Raw genomic sequence first — 22,500 nt, 5'->3', positions numbered from 1 at the left:
TCTGTCATACAGAGTGAAGTAAGTCAGAAAGAGAAAAACAAATACTGTATGGTAACACATATATATGGAATCTAAAGAAAAAAAAAAAGCGTCTGAAGAACCTAGGGCAGGACAGGAGTAAAGACGCAGACATAGAGAGTGGACCTGAGGACACGTGGAGTGGGAAGGGTAAGCTGGGACGAAGTGAGAGAGTGGCATGGACATATATACACTACCAAATGTAAAACAGATAGCTAGTGGGAAGCAGCCGCATAGCACGGGGAGATCAGCTCGATGCTTTGTGAATACCTAGTGAGGTAGTATATGGAGGGTGGGAGGGAGGCTCAAGAGGGAGCGGATAAGGGGATATATGTATACGTATAGCTGATTCACTTTGTTATAAAGCAGAAACTAACACGCCATTGTAAAGCAATTATACTCCAATAAAGTTGTTAAAAAAAAAGAAGAAAATATATATTTATATATATGTATAACCAAATCATTTTGCTGTTTACCTGAAACACAGCATCGTAAATCAACTATATTTCAATAAAAATTAAAAAAAAAAAGAAAAAAGGATGCCATTAGCCCATTTTCATGAGTGCCAGGTTAAAATAGGTATTTAAAAGCATATATTAAAATGGAATTAATTAAAATAAGACATTTGAATTTAACTGACAGAATTGATTTACTAGGCCTAATTCTCGGAATATATTTAGGGAGTCCATTATTTTGCTTAGTTATTTCGGACAATGAAAATCTGTAATTTGTGTTTGATAAGAAAATAATGAAAATCAGATGAGTGTTTATAAAATTCATGAGTTGATTTGTTTCTAGAATTAGGCCAGAATTCCAGGAGTTGGGGTATTTTGCGTATCGCATGATGTCACTGGGAAATAACAGATAAAGGCATGGTGCTCTTTGTAATTTTCATGCATCAGAGGCAGGTAAGAGTTAAAGGGTTTATTTAAGTCTTGCAAAGGGTGTTTCTTCTGGGCAACAGCAGTTTGAATGTAGGGCACTTTTTGCATTTTAAGCACTGTTTGATCCCTTGTCCCATAGTTATGTAATAAGAGAACGTTATTATTATTATTTTTAAAAGGGAAACAGAAAAAAGGCCGCTGGAAAAAAATGCTTGCCTCTAGGGGAAGAGCTTTCAGAGTGCATTTTGTCCAGGAGCCATTGCCCCCTGCCCCAAAGTCCCGGAACAGGATGAATGTCCTTCTCACGGTACTGAGAAGTTGGATGATGCTGAAATGCATCTCCAGAAAAGAGAACCAGCCCTGTAGTCGTCAAGGAGGGCAGGGAGTCAATGTGGGTTCCTAAAAGGACTATTTACTTTGATATCTCTTCTTAGGAGAGAGTGTAGCCTGGAGTCATAGGTACAAATACTGTTTATCAACAACAACAATGAAACACTGCCTCCCAGCAAGTCAGTTTTAAATGCCTCAACTCCCATAAACATCCAAGAAATTTTCTCAACAACACTGCCAAACAGGAAGACCCAGGTTTATTATCATCCTCATTTTGCAGGTAAGGAAACTGAGGCATAGAAAGGTTGAGTGAATTCTCTAAGGTCACAGAGGTAGCAAGGTGTAGAGATAAATTAACATAAAGAAAATATGAATTGAAAGACCATTGAGCATAGTCAGAGCACAGTCTTGGATCAGTTACACCAGCTTACAATTTTAGGTTCACTACTTACCAGCTCTGTGATCTTCTTAAACTCAAGGAAACCTCAGATTCGTCATGGCTAAAAGGGGTAGAATCAGAAGGCAGAAAGCATGTGATGGGGTTCAGGACGAGTTCTCGCTCTCCCAAAACATGGCACTTTGGAAACTGAAGGAGTTTGAGGAAGTGGCAGAAACAGGAAGGTCTCTCTGATCTTCAGCCCCTGAAACAGGTCATAAAACATTCATGTGAGAGGTGTTCTCCCTATACCTGGAGGAAAGGCGCATTCTTATCTCAGAAGACAGAGGGACCTTGAGAAGAATCTGAATAAGCAGGCCTTGCTGTTTCCCCCGTTAGCACATACTCCTTGACCTATCATACTGCTCCACAACTGTCTATTCTTCATCAAACCCAGCATAAAAATACTCAGGTTTAACCATTTTATCTGGTCTTCATTTCCTTACGAAGTCTCCCATGTCATGTAAAACTTATCACATAAATTTGCATGCTTTTCTCTTGTTAATCTGTCTTTGTCAGTTTAATTTTCAGGCTCAGCCAGGGACCCTTAGAGAGTCAAGGAAAATTTTTTACCCTACACATGTAAAGTGCTTAGCAAAGTGCCTACCCCCTGCTGAGGGCTTAATACATAATAGCTATTATCATCATCATCATGATGCTTTTTCCAGTATACCATTCCATCCTCCCAAATGGGGCTCAGATTAGCATAGTGACAATCAGAGGCTGAAGCCAGCCTAGATGAATGCAATGCTCTGATGGATGAAAAGAAGAGGAGAGGTTTTCTTTCAAAGGCAGAGAAAAGTGTCTTTCAGTAGATGGAGGAATTCTGTGCATAAATGCCTGACTGCAAAGAGACTTAACTGAAAGGTAAAAGAATAATTGCAGTAGAATAGCAGAGGCAAAAGCAGTTAAGACAAAAAGGACAAGTGTTAAACAGGACTACAGTAAATGAAGAGGGAATCAGGAGTCTTTGTAGCTGAAGACATTGTGATTATCAGAAAACAAACAACACAAGTACAGGGTTGGAGCCCAGAATGTCAAGTCCCAGAACCAGGATTAAATTTCCTCTCACTATTTATTCCTAGAAGAATTTACCACTTCCCCGAATTATTAAGTCAGTAATTAACTTATAATCATGTTCTGTTATACATTATATTTTTACAGTCCACAAGTACAACACTCAGGGCACGCTCATAAAAGTAACTTCTTAATTTTCCCCGCTGTACCTTTACATTTACCTAGTGGGGGTAGTTCTTCCCTTCTCTTTAGAAGAAAACACAGGTGGTCTCTTGTTTGTCTGGTGGCCTTAAGTCTTATTGTGTACTGGGTATATTCTTTTTAAAATTGAAGTATAGTTAATTTACAGTGTTGTGTTAGTTTCTGGTGTACAGCGAAGTGATTCAGTTCTACGTATATATACATACATTCTTTTTCATATTCTTTTCCATTACAGTTTACTACAAGATATTGAATATAGTTCCCTGTGGTCTACAGCAGGACCTTGTTGCTTATCTATTGTACTGGATATTTTCTATGTGTCCATTGGGATCCACTCTCCACCTTTCCCTGCCCTTGGCCCTGGGAGAAGACCTATATGGATGGCATTGTCCTTTGGCTTCAGTTTGGACTCGATCAACTGGAAGCATTAGCAGGAGATGGTAGAGTCCGGGTAGGAGGAGGGAGAAGACAAAGTATTTATTCTTCCTGTTCCCCCATCTACTGGATTGCGGTGGGTTGGCTCTACTAAAGAACTCCTCTCCTGCCAGGCAGCCCTCAGCAAGCCACTACTCTCTGCAGGCTTTGGAAGCCCATTTTGCCCCAGCACATTCTGTGGTGCTGTTGACTTCCTGCTGCTGCAAGCCCGGAGGTTCTGTGCCATCCTTGTTGCTTTCCCCAGACCCTGCTCACACCATAGTAAAATGTCCCTGTATAAAACTCTCCTCAGTTACCCAGTTTGAGTGCCATCTGTTTCCTGCTGGGACCCTGGCTGATACATATGGCCACTTCAGTTGCAACACATAGTCTCACTTTGGTATTTAGAATAATTAATCTATGAAATAGTTAAAACTCCAAATCGGATTTAAGGTTAAGTCCCTTTCTTAGCTCTATTGGAGGAGAGGGTGTGTTCATCTTCTTTTTGTCCCTGCTTCTCTGATTTCCGATTGTTTATCAAAGCTTCTGACCTAGTTAAACCTGGCTGACCTGGTTGAAGGCAAGGTAATGAAAAGGAAAGTTCTTAAGTTGGCTTCACAACATCCGATTTTGACAGATATTTAGATGATTCTTTTTCTCATGGACACGTCTGTGGCTTCCTGAGACCTCCCCATGCCGGGCAGTATCTGAGTACCACAAATGCATATCTCCCCCAAGCCCATCACTTTCTCTATTCAGCCTCAGCTCCCATCTGTTGAGGAAAAGTCTGTTCTATAGAAGCATTTAGCTGCATTAAAGATGTTTGTTTTCAGGTTTTTGCCTTTTCTTAAGATAATTTTAATAACACATTTTTCCTCAAAAACTATTCTGCTTTATTTTCTGTTTACTCCAAGATTTAGTTAGAATTTTAAATAAAATCCAAGTGGATAGATTGGCTTATTCTTTGGTTGTTAAAAATCTTCCTCCCTTCCTCCCTCTCTCCTTCCTTCCCTCCCTCCCTTCCTTCCTTCTTTTCTTCTTTTTTGCTTAATTGTCAGAGAATGTAGCCTGCATGAGTTCTAATATTTGTGAATACTTCAAGGGTGTTTGAAAATAATTTTCTATTGCTGATTACCAATCTTTGTTTCTCTCATTCATGTGCGTGTTTCATATGTATATATGCACACACATGCATATTTACCTATTATGTGTAAAGTCATACATAGACTTCTATCCATAAGAGAATAAGCTTATAAACTATATTAACCAAATTCTTTCTTTCTTTTTCAATTTCTGAGAGTTTCTCACTGTCTTAATTAAGTTTTCAATATGTCCTAGCATTTGTAGCAGATTTTTTCTTGTATATTTCAAAACTCTTGTTGTTAGATGCACAAAAGTTCATGATTACTCTATAGTTTTGGTGGGCTATAAGCTTTATTAATATGAGCTTACTATTCTTAGTCTTATTTGATGCTTTTTCTTTGTATTCATTTTTATATCATATTAATATTACTAAATCTACTTTATTTTTATCAGTACTTACATGTAAATATGTTTTTCCACTTAATCTTCACCTTTGGTGAAACAGGACTGGTTAATGGATTTATAATTTTTATGATTACCAATATGGTTCAACTTTTTTCTGCCATTTTATTATTTTATATCTTCTAATGGGATAGTTTCCTTTTGCTTTGTCCTCCCTCTCTTCTGTCCTTTTTCCCTTCTCATTGTATGTTTCTTTACTCTTTTTCCCATCTCCTGCAGTGTTTTCCAGTGGAGGTGCCGCTGGCAGTTGTTCTGGCCATTCCTTGGTGTGTATGGCTGCTCTGTACTTAGCAGGACCTCTTATTGGCCCTGTCACTAAATATCAGCAGCATCCCAGTTACTGGCACAGTCAAAAGCACACGTGCATGTTTCCACATGCCTCCTTCCGTGGCCTGCCCTCCTACCTGCAAACAGGTGCTGACTAGTTTGGGACCTAGGTCTACCATTTTCCTTCTCTTTATTATCTTTATTTTTCGAACTTAACTTTTAGTTTTATCTTAGTAACATACATGCATAGTTTAAAAACTCAGATAGTACTGTGAGAGTTATAATACCCAACAACAAAAAAGGTCTTTTATGTCACTCCTCTCTGCTTCTTATTTATTTGCCCCAAAGCCAATGCTTTTGAGTCTTTTCACTTTTTCTAGGATTTACTTTATGTTTCTAAAGAGCATGCCTATGCAGCTATTATTTGATGTTCTGGTTGAAAATATAACATATTGACTTCCTATTATGTCAGATTAGATTTTTTTTTAGGCCTGTTTACAGTGTCTGCTCACAAAGCAAACTTTCTCTTCTCCATTTTCTAATGTGAGTATTTGGGAATTAAACAAATTTTGTTTAAATTATTATTTAGTTTTTGCATCACAGTTTTATGTAAACATTGTGTGCAAGTGAGCTTAACATCCTATGACTTTCTTTTCTTGTATGGTTTTTATTTTTGCCTGACAGTTAATACTTTGTTGTTGTTGGCTTCCTATTCTGTGATTCTTTCACTAATTCATCCCCACACTGTTTGCCAGAAATGTAAATTACTTCTTGACTTGTTCAAACACATCACATACTTCATCCGTTTCTTTTGTTTTTATTTTCTTGGAGACATCCTTCTGGAACCCTCCATCCTCCTGTGCCGTGATAGTGAAATGCGTTTCCACTTGGTATGGTGGTTTTTCTTATCACTTTTGGGGCCCTCTTCCCTTCTGAATTAGCTTCAGGCACAGGGCACTGTTTCTAGATCAGGGAATCTTTGCTCTCCACAACCTCAAAGTTTCACATAGAATAGTTATGTCTAATATTCTTAATGAATGTTAGTTGTAAAAATATATAAATGTTTTCATTTGAAAGTACATCAGGTCACAATTTTTGAATGGCAATTACTTGAATTTTTAACTATGTTTCCTCTTTTTAAAAAAAATTAATTTATTTTCAGCTGCGTTGTGTCTTTGCTGCTGCGCGCGGGTGTTCTCTAGTTGCGGCGAGCAGGGGCTACTCTTCATTGCCGTGCGTGGGCTTCTCATTGCGGTGGCTTCTCTTGTTGTGGAGCACGGGCTCTATGAGTGCGGACTTCAGTAGTTGTGGCACGCGGGCTCAGTAGTTGTGTCTCACGGGCTTAGTTGCTCTGCGGCACGTGGGATCTTCCCGGACCAGGGCTAGAAGCCGTGTCCCTTGCACTGACAGGTGGATTCTTAACCACTGTGCCACCAGGGAAGTCCTATATTTCCTCTTTCAAGTAAAGAATTTGCAATCACTTACAAACATGGAGACAGCTTTTCCACATCTCTGTGAAGCAATGACATAGCAAACATCAATATTCCTATTTTATGTTAAGCATGCCACACAAAAAGCATTTTCCTAAGCACACGCTGTTCCCATATGCCATTCTTGCTACTGGAGAAACAAAAATAAGTGAGTGACACCTGGACCCTGCCTTGACAGAGCTCAAAGTGCAAAGGAGGCAAAAGATACTTTTAATGTTGACTCTACACTATGTGTTATTTGTCCAGTGTGTACCCTGAGGAGGGTGTGATCGTGAAGAGTTAGAGAATGCCCTTGAGAAGAGGTTGTAAAGTAATGTCATTTTGGGGTTTTGAAGGAAAAGTATATATACACACACACACGTCACACACTTATTTAGTTTTTGCTTGATGTGATTTCCTTTGTGCAGAGGACTGAGGTCTGTATAGATCTATGTCCTCACACAGGGCATTGTCATGGCAAAAGTGAGAGTGACATGACACCATTTGTATCTATGAGTGCGGACTTCAGTAGTTGTGGCACGCGGGCTCAGTAGTTGTGTCTCACGGGCTTAGTTGCTCTGCGGCACGTGGGATCTTCCCGGACCAGGGCTAGAAGCCGTGTCCCTTGCACTGACAGGTGGATTCTTAACCACTGTGCCACCAGGGAAGTCCTATATTTCCTCTTTCAAGTAAAGAATTTGCAATCACTTACAAACATGGAGACAGCTTTTCCACATCTCTGTGAAGCAATGACATAGCAAACATCAATATTCCTATTTTATGTTAAGCATGCCACACAAAAAGCATTTTCCTAAGCACACGCTGTTCCCATATGCCATTCTTGCTACTGGAGAAACAAAAATAAGTGAGTGACACCTGGACCCTGCCTTGACAGAGCTCAAAGTGCAAAGGAGGCAAAAGATACTTTTAATGTTGACTCTACACTATGTGTTATTTGTCCAGTGTGTACCCTGAGGAGGGTGTGATCGTGAAGAGTTAGAGAATGCCCTTGAGAAGAGGTTGTAAAGTAATGTCATTTTGGGGTTTTGAAGGAAAAGTATATATACACACACACACGTCACACACTTATTTAGTTTTTGCTTGATGTGATTTCCTTTGTGCAGAGGACTGAGGTCTGTATAGATCTATGTCCTCACACAGGGCATTGTCATGGCAAAAGTGAGAGTGACATGACACCATTTGTAATGACGGCTTCTAAACCAGGTAGCCGAGGACCCCGCAGACCCAATCATGCAGGTCCAGACACTGAACCTTCATCACAGGCAAGTTTGCAAATATGAGTTACAGTGCTTCCTACATGTGTACTCTGGCATCAAGAGCTGGCCACAGAAAGAAGAAAAAAGAACAAATGGTCACTTTTTGTGTAAATTTTTAGTTAGTATTTATTGCATTGAGTTTAGAAGACTAGAAAACTAACACTTGCTGGACACATACTGTCTGCCACATGCCCTGCTAGACACTTGGCTTTGGCTCAGTTGATCTTTATGAGAACCCTACAAAGTGGATATTATCCTCTCACTTCATATACAGAGAAGTCAAGTAGAGATGGAGCTGAAACTCCTCTATGTCAGCTTTAGAGCCTGTGCTCTTTCTGTAATCCTTTGAAGCCTTGGAAGTTTTTGATATTTTGATTTGTAGGTAATGTCAATCTTTTACATTCTTTTGTGGGAATCCTTTCTATGTCCTCATATGATAAGAATTTCAGAGACAATTTTATTTTCTTCCAAATTACTAAAAAAACAAAATACAGGAATTTGTCATTTTTGCCAAAAATATTGCAACAACCTGCTAACTGGTCTTTGGGCTTCTAGTGCCTTCTTTCTGCAATTCACCCCTGGCGTTGCCACCGAATTATGCGTTTGCTTTTCCCTTATCAGAGCCACTGTTATAACTCCTACTCATCTTTCAGCACCTGCCTTAAAATGTTTTCTCGTGGGCAAGTCTACCTGCCTCCCAATGACGGAAGTAACTCTTGAGTGCCTGCTTCTTGGTTCTCCCGTAGTGCTTTTACATGATTTTAATATAGCTCTTATCTTAATGTAGTCTAAGACTTTATTTGTCTGATATCAACTAGACTGTGATATCCTCAAAGGAAGGTAGATATTGCAGTTATTGTTTGGGAAATGTGTAGAGGTGGAACGAAACATTAATTCACAAAGAAAGATTTCATTTTGTCTAAAACTCACCTAAGTTGTAAGTAATGAAGGAGTTTAAACTGTTGATGTCGATAAGGGTAGGACTGGGGTATCATGTTTTGATAGTCACAGTTATTAGCTATATGATATTGGAAAGTTACTTAATCTTTATACTTTTGTTCTTATTAGTAATAGTAGTACATCTTCTAAGGGTTCTCATGAGGGGAAGAATGAGATGGCCGATGTAAGTTTTTGATATAGTAGTGATAGAAAGCTAAGGCTCAGTAAATGGCCCTTATTATGAACAATGAAATGTATTATAAGATTTGTTTGTTCAAAAAACAATAGCAGGCTTTGTGCAGTGGCAGTATCGTAGTCAATGATGTTTATCCGAGGCACAATTATTGCTAATTGAAAACTTTTCCCGAAAAACAATAGCAAAAAACATGTATAATTTATGTGTATAGAATCAAAAATAAAACTGATATCCACATACTCACCGTATTTCTAGGACCCCCTCTTCAGTACTTTCTCCTACCCCTTTTCCCAGAGGTACCCACTAAGATGAGTTTTGCATTTATTCATTCCTTGCTTTTCTTTTTGATTTTAGCATGGGAGACTATATAGCTAAACAATTTCTTGTTTAGCTTTACATGTTTTGGACATTGTATAAATGGAAATACATTGTGTGTATTTTTTGCTTCTTCCCTCTCAATATTATATTTGGGAAATTTATGCATGTTGATACAGATGTGGTTCATTCATTCTTACCCCTGTATAGTCTTTCATTGTATGACAGTTCCATAGTTTATTCATTCATTCATTGGTTGTCCTGACAAAGGAAATTTGGGCTGTTTCCAGTGATGGTTTTTGTTGCTGCTTTGCAGTCATGGTTATATATGTCTCCTGGTCTACGTTTGTAGAAACAGGATATATGGTGGTATGTGAATTATGGGGTTTTGATATATGTGCTTCTTCAACTCTACTAGATATTTCTGTATTGTTCTCCTACCAGCATTGTATAAACATTCTTGCTTTGCAACAATCTTTCTTAATGCCTGATATTGCCCAACTTTTAAATTTGTGCCAACTGTGTGGTTGTAGAATAGTATCTCATTGTGATTTTCATTTGCATTTCCCTGTTTTTTAATGATCTCCTATGTGTTTTTAAATGTTTACTAGCCATGTGTTTCTCATTCTGTGAAGGAACTATTCACATCTTTAGTCCATTTTTTTATAATCTTGTTGGTCTTTTTAATTGAACTATCAAAATACAAATGTGGATCTGTCTATCTTTGCAGTTCAATCAGTATTTGCTTCATGTATTCTGAATCTCTGTTATTAGGTGAATAAACATTTAGGATTGTAAATCCCCTGAATATATTGACCCCTTTTAATATTATTAAATGGCTTTCCTTATAGCTGAGTCTGGTGTTTTAACCGATCTGATAATCTCTGCCTTTCAATTGGGTTGTTTAGATTCATTCTTCTTCAATGATATTATTTATATGGTTAGGTTTAAATCTACCATCTTGCTATTTGTTTTCTGTTTGTTTCATCTGTCTTTATTCTCTTTCCCCTCTTTTTATCTCTTTTTCAGATTATTTTTTATAATTCCATTATATGTTCTTTTGGCTTTTAGCTATAACTCTTTTATTAATTTTTTAGCTATAAGTCTTGCTATTTTTCTAATACATGCATTAACTAGATATCACCATGTTTTACTATTTTTTGTGATTTAGTTTTTAGTATTTTCTGTTGACCACTATTATGCCTTCTTTATTTTTTAATTAATTAATTTTGTATTATTTTAGCCTTAGCATTTTTTTACATTTTATTTATTTATTTTAACATCTTTATTGGAGTATAATTGCTTTACAATGTTGTGTTAGCTTCTGCTGTATAACAAAGTGAATCAGCTATACGTATACATATATCCCCTCATCCGCTCCTTCTTGAGCCTCCCTCCCACCCTCCCTATACCACCCCTCTAGGTGGTCACAAAGCATCGAGCTGATCTCCCTTTGCTATGCAGCTGCTTCCCACTAGCTATCTATTTCACATTTGGTAGTGTATATATGTCAATGCTACTCTCTCACTTCGTCCCAGCTTACCTTTCCCCCTCCCCGTGTCCTCAAGTCCATTCTTTATGTCTGTCTGCATCTTTATTCCTGTCCTGCCCCTAGGTTCATCAGAACCATTTCTTTTTTTTTTTTAGATTTCATATACATGTGTTAGCATCCCCTAGCATTTAAGAAAAGATTTTTTTTGGCTTCGCTACACCGCATGCGGGATCTTAGTTCCTGGACCAGGGATTGAATCCATGCCCCTTGCAGTGGAAGTGTGAAGTCTTAACCATTGGACCACCAGGGAAGTCCCTATTATGCCATCTTTGATTTTAAGCTATTCTGATGTTCCTTTTCAGATTTTTGAAAGAAAAAGCTAATGTTCTTTAGTTATTGAATTCTAACATTATTAGTCAGAGATTGCCGTCTGTATTTCTCCAGATTTTTGAAATTTATGGTGACTTTATTTATGGACCAATTTGTGCTCAGCTTTCATGATGTTTTTGTTTGAATGAAAACAATGCATATTTTTCAATTGTAGCGTTCATTATTGTGCAATGTCATATATATCAATTAGATCAAGTTTGTTTTTAAATGCTATCCTTATTCTCTCTTGTTTCAGCTGCTGAGAGAGGTTTTAGTATTAAGGTTATTCTAACCATGTGAAATGAGTTGAGAAATTCTTTCTTTCTTATTTTTTGGAATAATTCATGAAAGAGTAGAGTTTATTGGTTTTGTTCTTTACATGTTTGCTAGAACTTGGGTTGATTAAAATCCAAGGTGGAGTTTTGGGTTATGGAGGTGGATTTGTCAACTTTACATTTCAGTTGTGTCAATTTTTGCTTCACATGTTTCGAAACCAGATTCTTAGATGCATACATATTTAAAACAGCATTGTTATTATGTGGTGACCCACCTTATCTCTAGTGCTTTTTTTTTCCTCCTTGAAGTCCTTTGCTTTTTTGGAGGGTGGATATCTTTCTCTATATTTTGACTTTCAATGTTTTTATATTCTTATGTCTTAGGTGTGTTGGTTAACAGTATATCACTGAATTTAAAAAATATATATAGTCTGACAATCTCTGTCTTCTATCTGGGGAGTATAGCCCATGACATATTGTTATAGGTGATTATATATCTTGTCATACCATCTTATTTTATGCTTTTATTTTTCTTATTTCTTTGTTTACTTTTTATTATTTTCCTGCCCTTTTAAAAATGTATTTAGTTTTCCTCATTTAGCATAATGGTTAAGAGCATGGGCTCTGGAATTCAACTGTCTGAGTTAGAATCTCAGCTTTAGTACAAACTGATCTAGGCAAATTAATTTAACTTCTTCATTTCTCAGTTTCCTTACCCAAAAATGGGCATAATAATTGCAGTTACTCATAATATTGTTGTGAAGCATCAATATATAAAAAATGCTTAGAACAGAGCCTGATGAAGATTTACCCATTTGTCCACTTTTTCTCCCTCTCCCTTCCCACTCTCACCACCCCCATGCACAATTAGAATGGGAATAATTGCTAATTTGTTACAAAGTTTCAGTTTTGCACAATGAAAAGAGTTCTGGAGATAGATGGTGATGATTGCCCAACAATGTGAATGCACTTAATGCCACATAACTGGACCCTTAAACATGGTTGAGGTGGTAAGCTTTATGTGATGTGTATTTTACCCCAATTAGAAATATTCTTGTCAGCTAGAGGGTATACTGAAATGTGTGTAGATTAAATGAAGAAGCGTGGGTGGGATAAAGATGAAACAAGGTTGGCAAAAGTTGGAAACTGCTGAAGCTGAACCGCTTCACTGTACTATTGTGCATGTTGACAATTCTCTAGTAAATTTTTTAAAATTTGAAAAAATCAAACTAAATATTCTAGTAGTATAATATTCTTTTTTTTTTTTTTTTTTTTTTGTGGTACGCGGACCTCTCACTGTTGTGGCCTCTCCCGTTGCAGAGCACAGGCTCCGGACGCGCAGGCTCAGCCGCCATGGCTCACGGGCTCACGGGCCCAGCCGCTCCGCGGCATGTGGGATCTTCCCGGACCGGGGCACGAACCCGTGTCCCCTGCATCGGCAGGCGGATTCTCAACCACTGCGCCACCAGGGAAGCCCAGTATAATATTCTTGAAGAAATATTTCCCATAGCCTATGGGAAATAGGCTGGTTTCCCATGGACTGGTTACTCCTTGGGTTTGCTGCACAGCTACATCATTCCACAGATTTCTTCTGCTAGATTCCTCATTTCCTGGTTCCTGGATCTTTCTCTTTCTTGTTTTACATCATTGTTTTGGAGAAATTTATCCTCCAGTAATATCCAATGAGAGGAAAAATTTTTTTCCAGTATCCTGTGAGAGCTCGTATGTCTGCTAAAATCTTTTTCCATTCTCACACTTAATTAATGGTTTGAGAGCTGAGTTGTGGTTACAAATATTGAGGAGTAATTTCTCTCCCACAGGCTAGCTGTTTTGTTGTCTCTTTCTTAGGCAGAGTTGTTGTTTATTCTGGCACTATATGTGAAGTCCTTGCATCATCAGACTTACGTGAGCATCTTACCCCACAGGCTTCCCATTTTGGTGAGCTTTAGACTTTGTCTCTTTTCTCCCTTGTCCCACAGTCCATTAAAATGCAAGCTCACATCATCTGGGCTTCTCAGATGCTCTCAGGACAAAAGCCTGTATCGCTACTCACTTATGCTTCTGAATTACTCTAACTTTGATTTTGGGTTCCCTAACATCCTGCCAGATCGATGGCACATTTAACAATACATTTCCCATATTCCATCCGGCAATTTTAGTTGTTTGAAGGATAGCTCAGGATATGTAGTCTGCCTGGAAACGGTAGTCTTGTTCCTCATAAAGAACAATAAACTTTTAATATGTGGACATAATTACATCTTAAGAAGATCCCTAATGAGCAAATGAGTTATTAATATCATTCATTCAGGAAGATTTACATTCAAGTACTAATGAGTACTGGCCACTATATAAATTTTTTATTTTTTTAAAGGCCACTGTATATTTTTAAATCAAAATTTCACTTATAATAGTTAATTTGCAATTCATTTTCTAGTTCTCATAGAAACAATGTTGTTTACATATGCTTCATCTAGTATACATCTAGAATGAGCTACTCTACATAAGTACATTTTCCTGCTAAATGACATTTACCTCTTGAAATTGTCAAAACTTGTTTTAAGCACCTCGGATGGACTGTCTTCCAAAATGTGTAAGTCATGTTATGCATTTCTTAGGCTTCATAAATTGAGTAGCACGGGCATCAGTTGACTCTTCCTTCATTAGTCAGTCATTATTACTAAAATCAGTGTGGTCCAATGGAAGGACTTGGACTTCAACATCAGACAGATCTGGAGACACATCTTGGTTCTACTACTTACTAAGAGTGTGATCTTAGGCAAGTCACAATCAGTGATGTGGCGAAGCCAGCTTGTACTGGCTCACCAGTGCCTACTGTTAAGTTTTCAGCAATTTTATGAGCTCATTCTTAAACACAGCCAGCGTTAAAAATTCAATTACATAAACTTATAAGTAAATAATTTATATTAAAAAGGTAATAAATACTCAAAATCCTTACTTCCTCAATATTTTACTACGTTTATTATTAGCTATGTCCTTGAAGCTGTTTAGATTTCTTGTATCTGTGTAGAAGAAATACTATATAATGATGTGCCACTGATAATCTTTTTGCAACTCTGCCTTCAGTGCTGTCACATTGGTTGCTTGAAATTGGTCATGTGTAAGTATTTATACCACAGATATTGGCAAGTGCTACAAGTCAATATTTGATTTATTGTTTTGTTGGTTGTCTGGACCTAAGAAAGTTATAGAAAAAATATTAATAATACAGAGTAAATGATTGTGTGTCATGTCTGTAACTGTTACATTGTGAGTAGGACAAAAAATTCAAGGAAATATTCTTCTGCTGTTTGAAAACTATTATCCAATTCAGCAAAGAAGTTGCTCATGTCACTAATGAACAAGTGAAATTCTGGTACATCTTTGTTATTTTCCTTTCATTGTGCTTGTTAATTTAAGCAAAGATATCAGTCAACAGTCATGTGAGGACTACTCAACATTTGTCAGATTGTATGTTGCAGTTTGGCTCCCGATATAAGAGTTTGGCAAAAATCTAAACAAGCATTGTATGAGAATCAGTTGGCTATAAGGAATTTACAATAAAGAGCATTGCATATTATTGCTTGGAGATGGTGTATTACCCATCCTTTATATCAATAAAATTTATAATAAACATATATACATATAGGTATATACATTTTTAACATATAGCCACTTGTTAATATTTACCAATACACTATGCCTAAACTCTCTGAGATTAAGCTTCTTCATTTATTGTAAATCTGTTAACCAAAACTATAAGCACCATGCTTGACCAAAATTGCATTTTAATATTCATACCTATTTCATTCTAAGATTGAATACCAGTATTCTTTTTCTTCCTCCCTCTAAACCCTATGTACAGACATAACTTGAGAGCCATTGGGATGTATAAAACTTTTTGCCTCTATTTGACATGGCTCCAGAGTACAGTTTTTAATATTCATGATTTCTTTGTATAGATCTTTAGTACCCTACCTTGATATCAACTGTTGTTTTTGCTTTTGTCAGAGCTCCTTCTTTTAGCAGCCTCTCCTGTCACCTCATGGTTCTCTCCCATAAATTATAGCCCAGGTTGTCTTTTTGTTGGTCTGGAGACTACATCTAATCCTATTAGAATTGTGAAAAAAATATGAGTAAGTAAATGCTAAATGAGGATCTAAAAAACTTTTCTATAATTGCTTTAGTCTATTTACTCTAGCTGTGACTTCCTTTCTTACATGAAAGTCATTATGAACTATTTTAGGTATATAAAAAGTATTGTGGATAATGTAATCAACAGACTCCTATATACCTGTTAGCCAGCTTAAGGAGTGAAACATAAGAGATGCAAAGGGCCCTCAGGCTCCTCCTTGTTTCCATTTCCTTCCATTTTCTACCCAAAGGCAACCACCAGCCTGCATTGATCATCCCCAGCATGCTGTTGTATGTTTACCTCATATGTATATGTTCAGAAAATCCATGTTTTGTTTTACATATTTTGCATAAAACATGATAAAAGTACTGTACATATTCTTTTTCAAATAATAACGTTTATATTTTAGAGCAATTTTAGATTTATAGAAAAATTGAGCAGAAAGTACAGAGTTCTCATATATCCCATTCCTCCAATTTCCCCTACTATTAACATCTAGCATTAGTGTGGGACATTGGTTACAAATGATGGGCGAATATTGATACATTATTATTAAATAAAGTTCATGGTTTATGGGTTTTGACGAATGTATAATGTCATGTGTCCACTATTACAGTATCATACAGAATACAGTGCACCCATGAACAAATCAGGGTTAGGGGAGCAGACCCACAGCACAGTGGAAAATCCATATACAGTTTTAGTAGTTTCACTTCCTTAAAAATCTCCTGTGCTCCACCTATTCATTCCTGTATACATTCTTTTGAATCTTGATTTTTTGTTGTTGTTGTTTAATATTATAGTTTCGAGGATGTCTTAGTCCATTTGGACTGATCTAACAAAATACCATAAACTAGGGGGTTTATAAGCAACAAACATTTATTCTTCACAGTTCTGGATGCTGGATGTTGGGGATTAGGGTGCCAGCATGGCCAGGTGAGGGCCCTCTTCCACATTACAGACTTCTTGTATCCTCCCGGGGTGGAAGGAGCTAGGCAACATGGTGGGGTCTCCTTTGAGGAGCACTAATCTCATTCAGGAGGGCTCCACTCTCATGACTTAAGCACCTCCCAAAGGCCACACTTCCTAATACCATCGCATTGGGTGTTAGGATTTCAGCCTCTGGATTTGAGGGGACACAAACATTCAGACCAGAGCAGAGGGGTATCTATGCTCTGATTCATTCACTTGAACAGCTGATTAGTGTTTCCTCTCTATGGATATACCCAAAATTAATGATCTGTTCTACTGTTGTTAGGAAACAGGTTGTTTCCAGGAGTTTGTTATTACAGAAAACTCTGCCTCAATAATCTCATGTAATCTCTTTGTGAAAATATATGAGCGTTCCTCTAACGTATGCCCTTAGAAGTAGAATTAGGGAGTCATGAGATTTTTAACATTACTCCTTTATACCATAAAATGGATTCTAACTACCATTTTAAACAAAATTTCTGTGTGAACAGGGATTTCAAATCTAATGTAATTTTTTACCTTCTGTCCCTTTAATGTGTGACACTCTCTCTTACCTCTGGGCTTATTCTGACCCTGGTTCCTCTTTTTAAAAATTTTCCCCCCACTCGCACCTCTGAGAAATTCACCTTGATGAGTCAACATTTCCTTTAGATTTCAGTCTAGAAGCCATTTCTCTAAGAGACTTTGGACTCCTGCCCACATCTGGATAAACGTCCCTCCCTGGCTTTCATGCAACAGTCCTTACGTTGGCTGTTTTATAATCGCGTGTAAGTTCCCCAAGGACCCCGAAGCACAGCAGAGTTCACCGTGGTAGCCACTGTGCTTAGCATAGAGCCTGACACATTGCATTTGCTGAATTAAGGGAGGTATGAAGGAATGAATGTAGGATACCAATATCATCCCAACGATGGCAAAAACTAACCTCCTCTCCACAGTAGTTGACTGGACCATCTCAGGCTCCGTGGTCAGATGACAGGAGGATAGGGTTCAGGTGTCAAGGGTCAAAGATAAGATCCCGAGACTGCTTTGTGCACAACGAGGACAAGACATGCCAGTCATGGCCTGGAGAAATGTTCACGAGGAGGAGATGTTTTCAATTCAGACACTCATAAGCTGAGCCCTGCCTCTGTCTCCCAGCTGGGAGATCTTCAGATAATGAACCGTGAAAGCCTGCTATGCCACGGCATTATGCAACAATTTTTCATTTGCCACCAATCAGCTTCAGGGATCAAGGACAGCTGAACACATAACCCACTCATGCATGTTATTTTAAAGGCATATTTTAAACTTATCAATATGATACATTGAGTTAATGAGGGATGTTCTTTGGGTGAGAGATATTTACATTGCACATATGCCTCTGGATGTCAAGAGTGTAACTGTTTCATTTTCTTCTTTTTCTCAGGAGGCTGGTTTACAGATGGAAAAGGCCCTTGTGTCTGGGACACATTCACCCATCAGGGAAGAGACAGAGTTTTCAAGAACCAGACTGGCGATGTAGCTTGTGGCAGCTACACTCTGTGGGAGGAAGATTTGAAATGTATCAAACAGCTTGGATTGACTCATTACCGCTTCTCTCTTTCCTGGTCACGTCTGTTACCTGATGGGACGACAGGTTTCATCAACCAGAAAGGCAAGTGTTTCTTAAAAATAGAAGGTTGCAGCTTTAATTCAAGGTTATTGCTACAGCCTGGCATAATTAATCCAGGATGCTATTCTGCAGTGTAGCTTTGAAATTGCAAGTTTTTAGAGTGATTATAGGATAAATTTTTTGAAATGGGTTTGCATTAGCTTTCTCAGGACTATTCTGGCTTCCCTCAACTGGAGATCTTTGTTGGGAGGGGTGGAAGGGGTGGAAGATCTTTGGCAGGAAGGGAGTTGGAATAAGTGTTTTATTTATGCAAGATGTTATTTGACTGTTGACCTGAAGGTGAATTTCCAAAAGTTGTGTATAAACTATTTTCAGTTGTGTTATGCTGTGATGAGTCATGAAAAGCCCTGCGGAACTTGAGAAGATTCTGAGCATTTCAATTGAAGCTGAATTAGTGGAGCTAATTAACTAGCACAGAGGTTAGCACCAGAGCCCCTGGAATCTGTTTACTTGGGATTAAGTGCCAGCAACGTCACACTATCTATGTAAGCATCTCCTGGGCATTGCTTGGTGCTTGCTGCCTCAGTTTCCCCATGAGTAGAAAGGATCTGTAATAGCTCCTACTTCAGAGTGTTGTTGGAAGATTAAATGAAATAATCTTTTAAAGTGCTTTACACAGTAGTAGCTGGTATAGCATAAAAGCATTCAGTAAGTGTTAGTTATTATTCATATTATGCCTTGTAAAGAAAAAGACTACTGTCCTATTTGAAAGCCTATTATTTATAAGGCATTTTACATACATTTTCTCTAAACCCCACAAATCAATGAGGAAGATATAAGTATCACATTTTACAGGGGTGCATGTTCAAATCCAGATATTTTGTAAATTTGTATTTTTTGTTGGATCCGGAATTTAAGCCTAAGGTCTGGCTAGCTCCTTCCACACAACAGGGTTGGCAGACTATGACCTGAGGCCAAACTTGGCTTGATTCCTATTTTTTAAAAATAAAGTCTTATTGCAATACAACCATGCCCGTTCATTACGTATAGTTGGTTGCTTTCCCAATGCAATGGTAGAATTGAATAGTTGGGGCAAAGACCGTACAGCTTGCAAAGCCTGAAATGTTTACTATGTGGTCCTTTATAGGAAAAGCTTTGTAACCCCTGCATCACAATTTAAATTAAAGACTTCTTAATAAAGTACCGTTATGGCTCCTTTGTTCTGGAAAAGATTTCACATTACTCCCAGGGTTGGGACTAGGTGAGGCAAGGAGGGACCTAACATGGAAAATTTGAGAGGCAGGTACTTTCAGCATCTCACAACTGCAAGGCTGTGCGTGAAGTCACCTGCTTGCCTTGCTACACTTCCAGCCCAAAGGGCCGGCATAGATATTGAGGGGTTCTTTTTGAGTAAGTTATCTGATTTCCTACCTAGTAAGAACAACCTGTGACAACAGTTCCTAGGTGGACTTGTGCACTTGCACTGTAAGGTGGGGAAATCTCTGCAGTGTGAAATGGAACCACAGTTTATGCACTCACCCGTAGCACATGGCCTTAAAGTAGCCTCCCCCAGATAAGGACAATGCAAGATTAGCAGGTTCATGACTTGATTCTAAAGACATTAGCCTCTTTTTTTAACCACTCTTGGTTGAAGGTCTACTTTCTTGGCATCACCTGCCAGTTTTATTTTTTGACTTTGAACAGTAGGTAATTTGTTATTCAGTTTAAAAGTTAACTCATAATTTCCCACCATTCTAATCCATCATCTGTACCCTCTCTTTTCTCTGGCACCATCATAACCCTCAAGGATTAAAAACTAAGAGTAATCTCTGAATCTTCTCGTTTCTTTGCTTCTTACATCTAATTGGTTGCCAAATATGATCCATTCTTCTTACGCCTTTTTTTTTTTTTTTGCGGTACGCGGGCCTCTCACTGTTGTGGCCTCTCATGTTGCGGAGCACAGGCTCCGGACGCGCAGGCTCAGCAGCCATGGCTCACGGGCCCAGCCGCTCCGCGGCATGTGGGATCCTCCTGGACCGGGACACGAACCCGTGTCCCCTGCATCGGCAGGCGGACTCGCAACCACTGCACCACCAGGGAAGGGAAGCCCTTCTTATGCCTTTTTAACCTCTCCCCTTCTAGCCTTCTTTTCTGTCCCTGCCCTGGTTTAGATGTTTTTGATATACCCTTGATGGTTATACCTACTTTCACTCTCTTTCTTTGTCCTTTAATCCTTCATACAAAATGCCACCACAGCAATTTTCTGAAAGCTTGGCCCACGTCATGGTGGCTTGCATCATCTCCTGCTAAAGCAAAGCAAGATAAAAATTTTTTTTTTGGTCATTTAAACTCCTTCCTATATCATTCCAGTTTTTGACTTAGTCTTAACTCACCTCTGAAGCATTCTAGGCTGAATCACTCATGCACGTGGTCCATGCAGTTCCTCCACGCAAGGCCCTAAGGACATAACCCATTACTTACGAAACATGCTATGTGATTTTCCACCTTTGTAGAAATTTTCTTAAGCTCTTCCTCCTGCCTGGATTGCCCTTTTAAAAAAACTCCCAACTATACACGCTGAATGTTCATTGTACTGTTAAGGGCTAGCACAAATGTTTCCTCTTCTTTAGAGTCTTTCCCTATTCCAAGACAAAAGAAATCTTAAAAAAAAATTCCCATAGCACTTTGAAAAACTCTTAGGGTCTTTCTTACATTCTTCACTCTTGGCATTATTAAATCCCCTGCTAGACTGTGAGCACTTTGAGTTTAATTCAACCCAACAAACATATATTAAGTGTCTACTGTGTGTCAGGGACTCTGTCTACATACTCATAATGAAGATAAGAGAATCCCTAGAATTTTTTACAGGATAAAAAGGAGATGATTCTGCCTTGTTCACCCCTGTGACCTAGAACAGTGTCTTGCAGGGATGAATTCAGTAAACACTTAACTAAATTTAATTGAATTAGGTCAATAATAACCATACAGATCACTCTAAGGGCAGTCAGTAATGGTTGCCTTTTATTGAGCATGTAGTATGTGCAACTCACTATGCCAAGCACTGCACCTGCTTTTGCAAATTTAATGCTCCAAACAGCCCTGTGAAAGAGGGCCCTCCCTAAACAGAGGGAATCATGGTAATCTGGGGTGTAAGGCTGGGCATAAATTTGCCAAGATGACAAATTTAGTTAGAGCTGAGTTCAACCTAGGTCTGTCTGATGTCAAAAAGTAGGATCCAGAGACATTTACAACCTCACCAAACCACTTGTATTCTTTGTGCTACAATTTCCCTGTTGGTAACATGAGGTGGAAGCACTGAATTACTAAAACTCTTTTCACTGTACTAGCCTATGATTCTAGCAGTTTGGAGTTTTTAGCTGAGCTTCCATTTGGATGGTAAACAACATAAAAATTAGAAAAGAAAACCCCACCAATATAATATAATATATAATATAATGTAATATAGGTCCATAATGTGAAGTTCTAAAATCCAAAAGGTTCTGAATATTGAATCCTTTTTAGTAAGTTTAGGTTTAGTAAGTTAGTAAGCTTTCTAAAACAGATTTAGCAGCAAAAGCTGACCTGAGTTGATGGGAAAGTTTTTTATCATCTCAGTTCATTTTACTTGGTGAGATTATTTATCTATTTTACTGCAGAAATATTAAGGGATACTGACCCACACCCACTGGGGGTGTTAAACTTAAGTCATAATATGTACTCTGTTTCTTTTCTAAAAATCCTCAAACTCTGAACACATGGCTGCCAAGATTTTCATATAAAGGATTGTGGGCCTGTACCAATACGTCAACATATCCAGTTATTTAACACCAACTTAAGATACACAGGATTTCATGGAGCTCACTGTAGATCAGGAATGCAAGAGCAGGGCAGCAGAAAAGCTAGAGGGTAGTGGTGGTGGTGGCTGGAGTCACTTGGGCCACCTGGACAACGTGAAGGATTCACTTGTGTAATTCTCACGTGGGGATCATGTGCTCCCAGCATTAAGCTTTTCATGTTTGGCACCAGCTTTTGTAAAGCCATAGCTGATTAACATTACAGACTTTTCTATGAACAAAAGGGCAATGGAAGTGCTTCCAGTAGGCAGAATTTTAATAAGTGGTTGCTCACTCTTGTGCAGTGATCTGTTGAAGCAGTTGGAACTGTTTTCGATCAGAAAGGCCATCATTTGTTTTCTCTGTTTAAACATTTTCTCAAAGAGCATGTAAAGAATTAGAGAACTCTTGTCACTATCTTTTCCAAGAAACTCCTGCTTTAGTATTTGACTCCCTATTTTAAAGCTTGATGAGAGGACATTTAGAAACTTGTAAGTAAAATCCTGTGTTCCCAAGCTGGAAGAATAT

General features: G+C 38.2%; 1 protein-coding gene and 1 pseudogene across 1 annotated transcript in view; both read left to right on the top strand.

Annotated features, from left to right (window-relative positions):
- LOC102973494 (cytosolic beta-glucosidase-like) overlaps nucleotides 1–22,500 on the top strand; it is a 212,195-nt gene that overhangs the window by 33,835 nt on the left and 155,860 nt on the right. The window contains 1 exon segment of the mRNA XM_024119530.1: nucleotides 17,954–18,185. Within this exon segment, the coding sequence (XP_023975298.1) occupies nucleotides 17,954–18,185 (232 nt within the window).
- On the top strand, nucleotides 9,088–9,209 carry LOC112063782 (uncharacterized; annotated as a pseudogene).

Source organism: Physeter macrocephalus, chromosome 7 (assembly GCF_002837175.3).
Source record: "Physeter macrocephalus isolate SW-GA chromosome 7, ASM283717v5, whole genome shotgun sequence".
NCBI classification, from domain to species: Eukaryota; Metazoa; Chordata; class Mammalia; order Artiodactyla; family Physeteridae; genus Physeter; species Physeter macrocephalus.
Note: the sequence above shows the minus strand (reverse complement) of the source record. Positions and strands in the feature narration are given on the sequence as shown.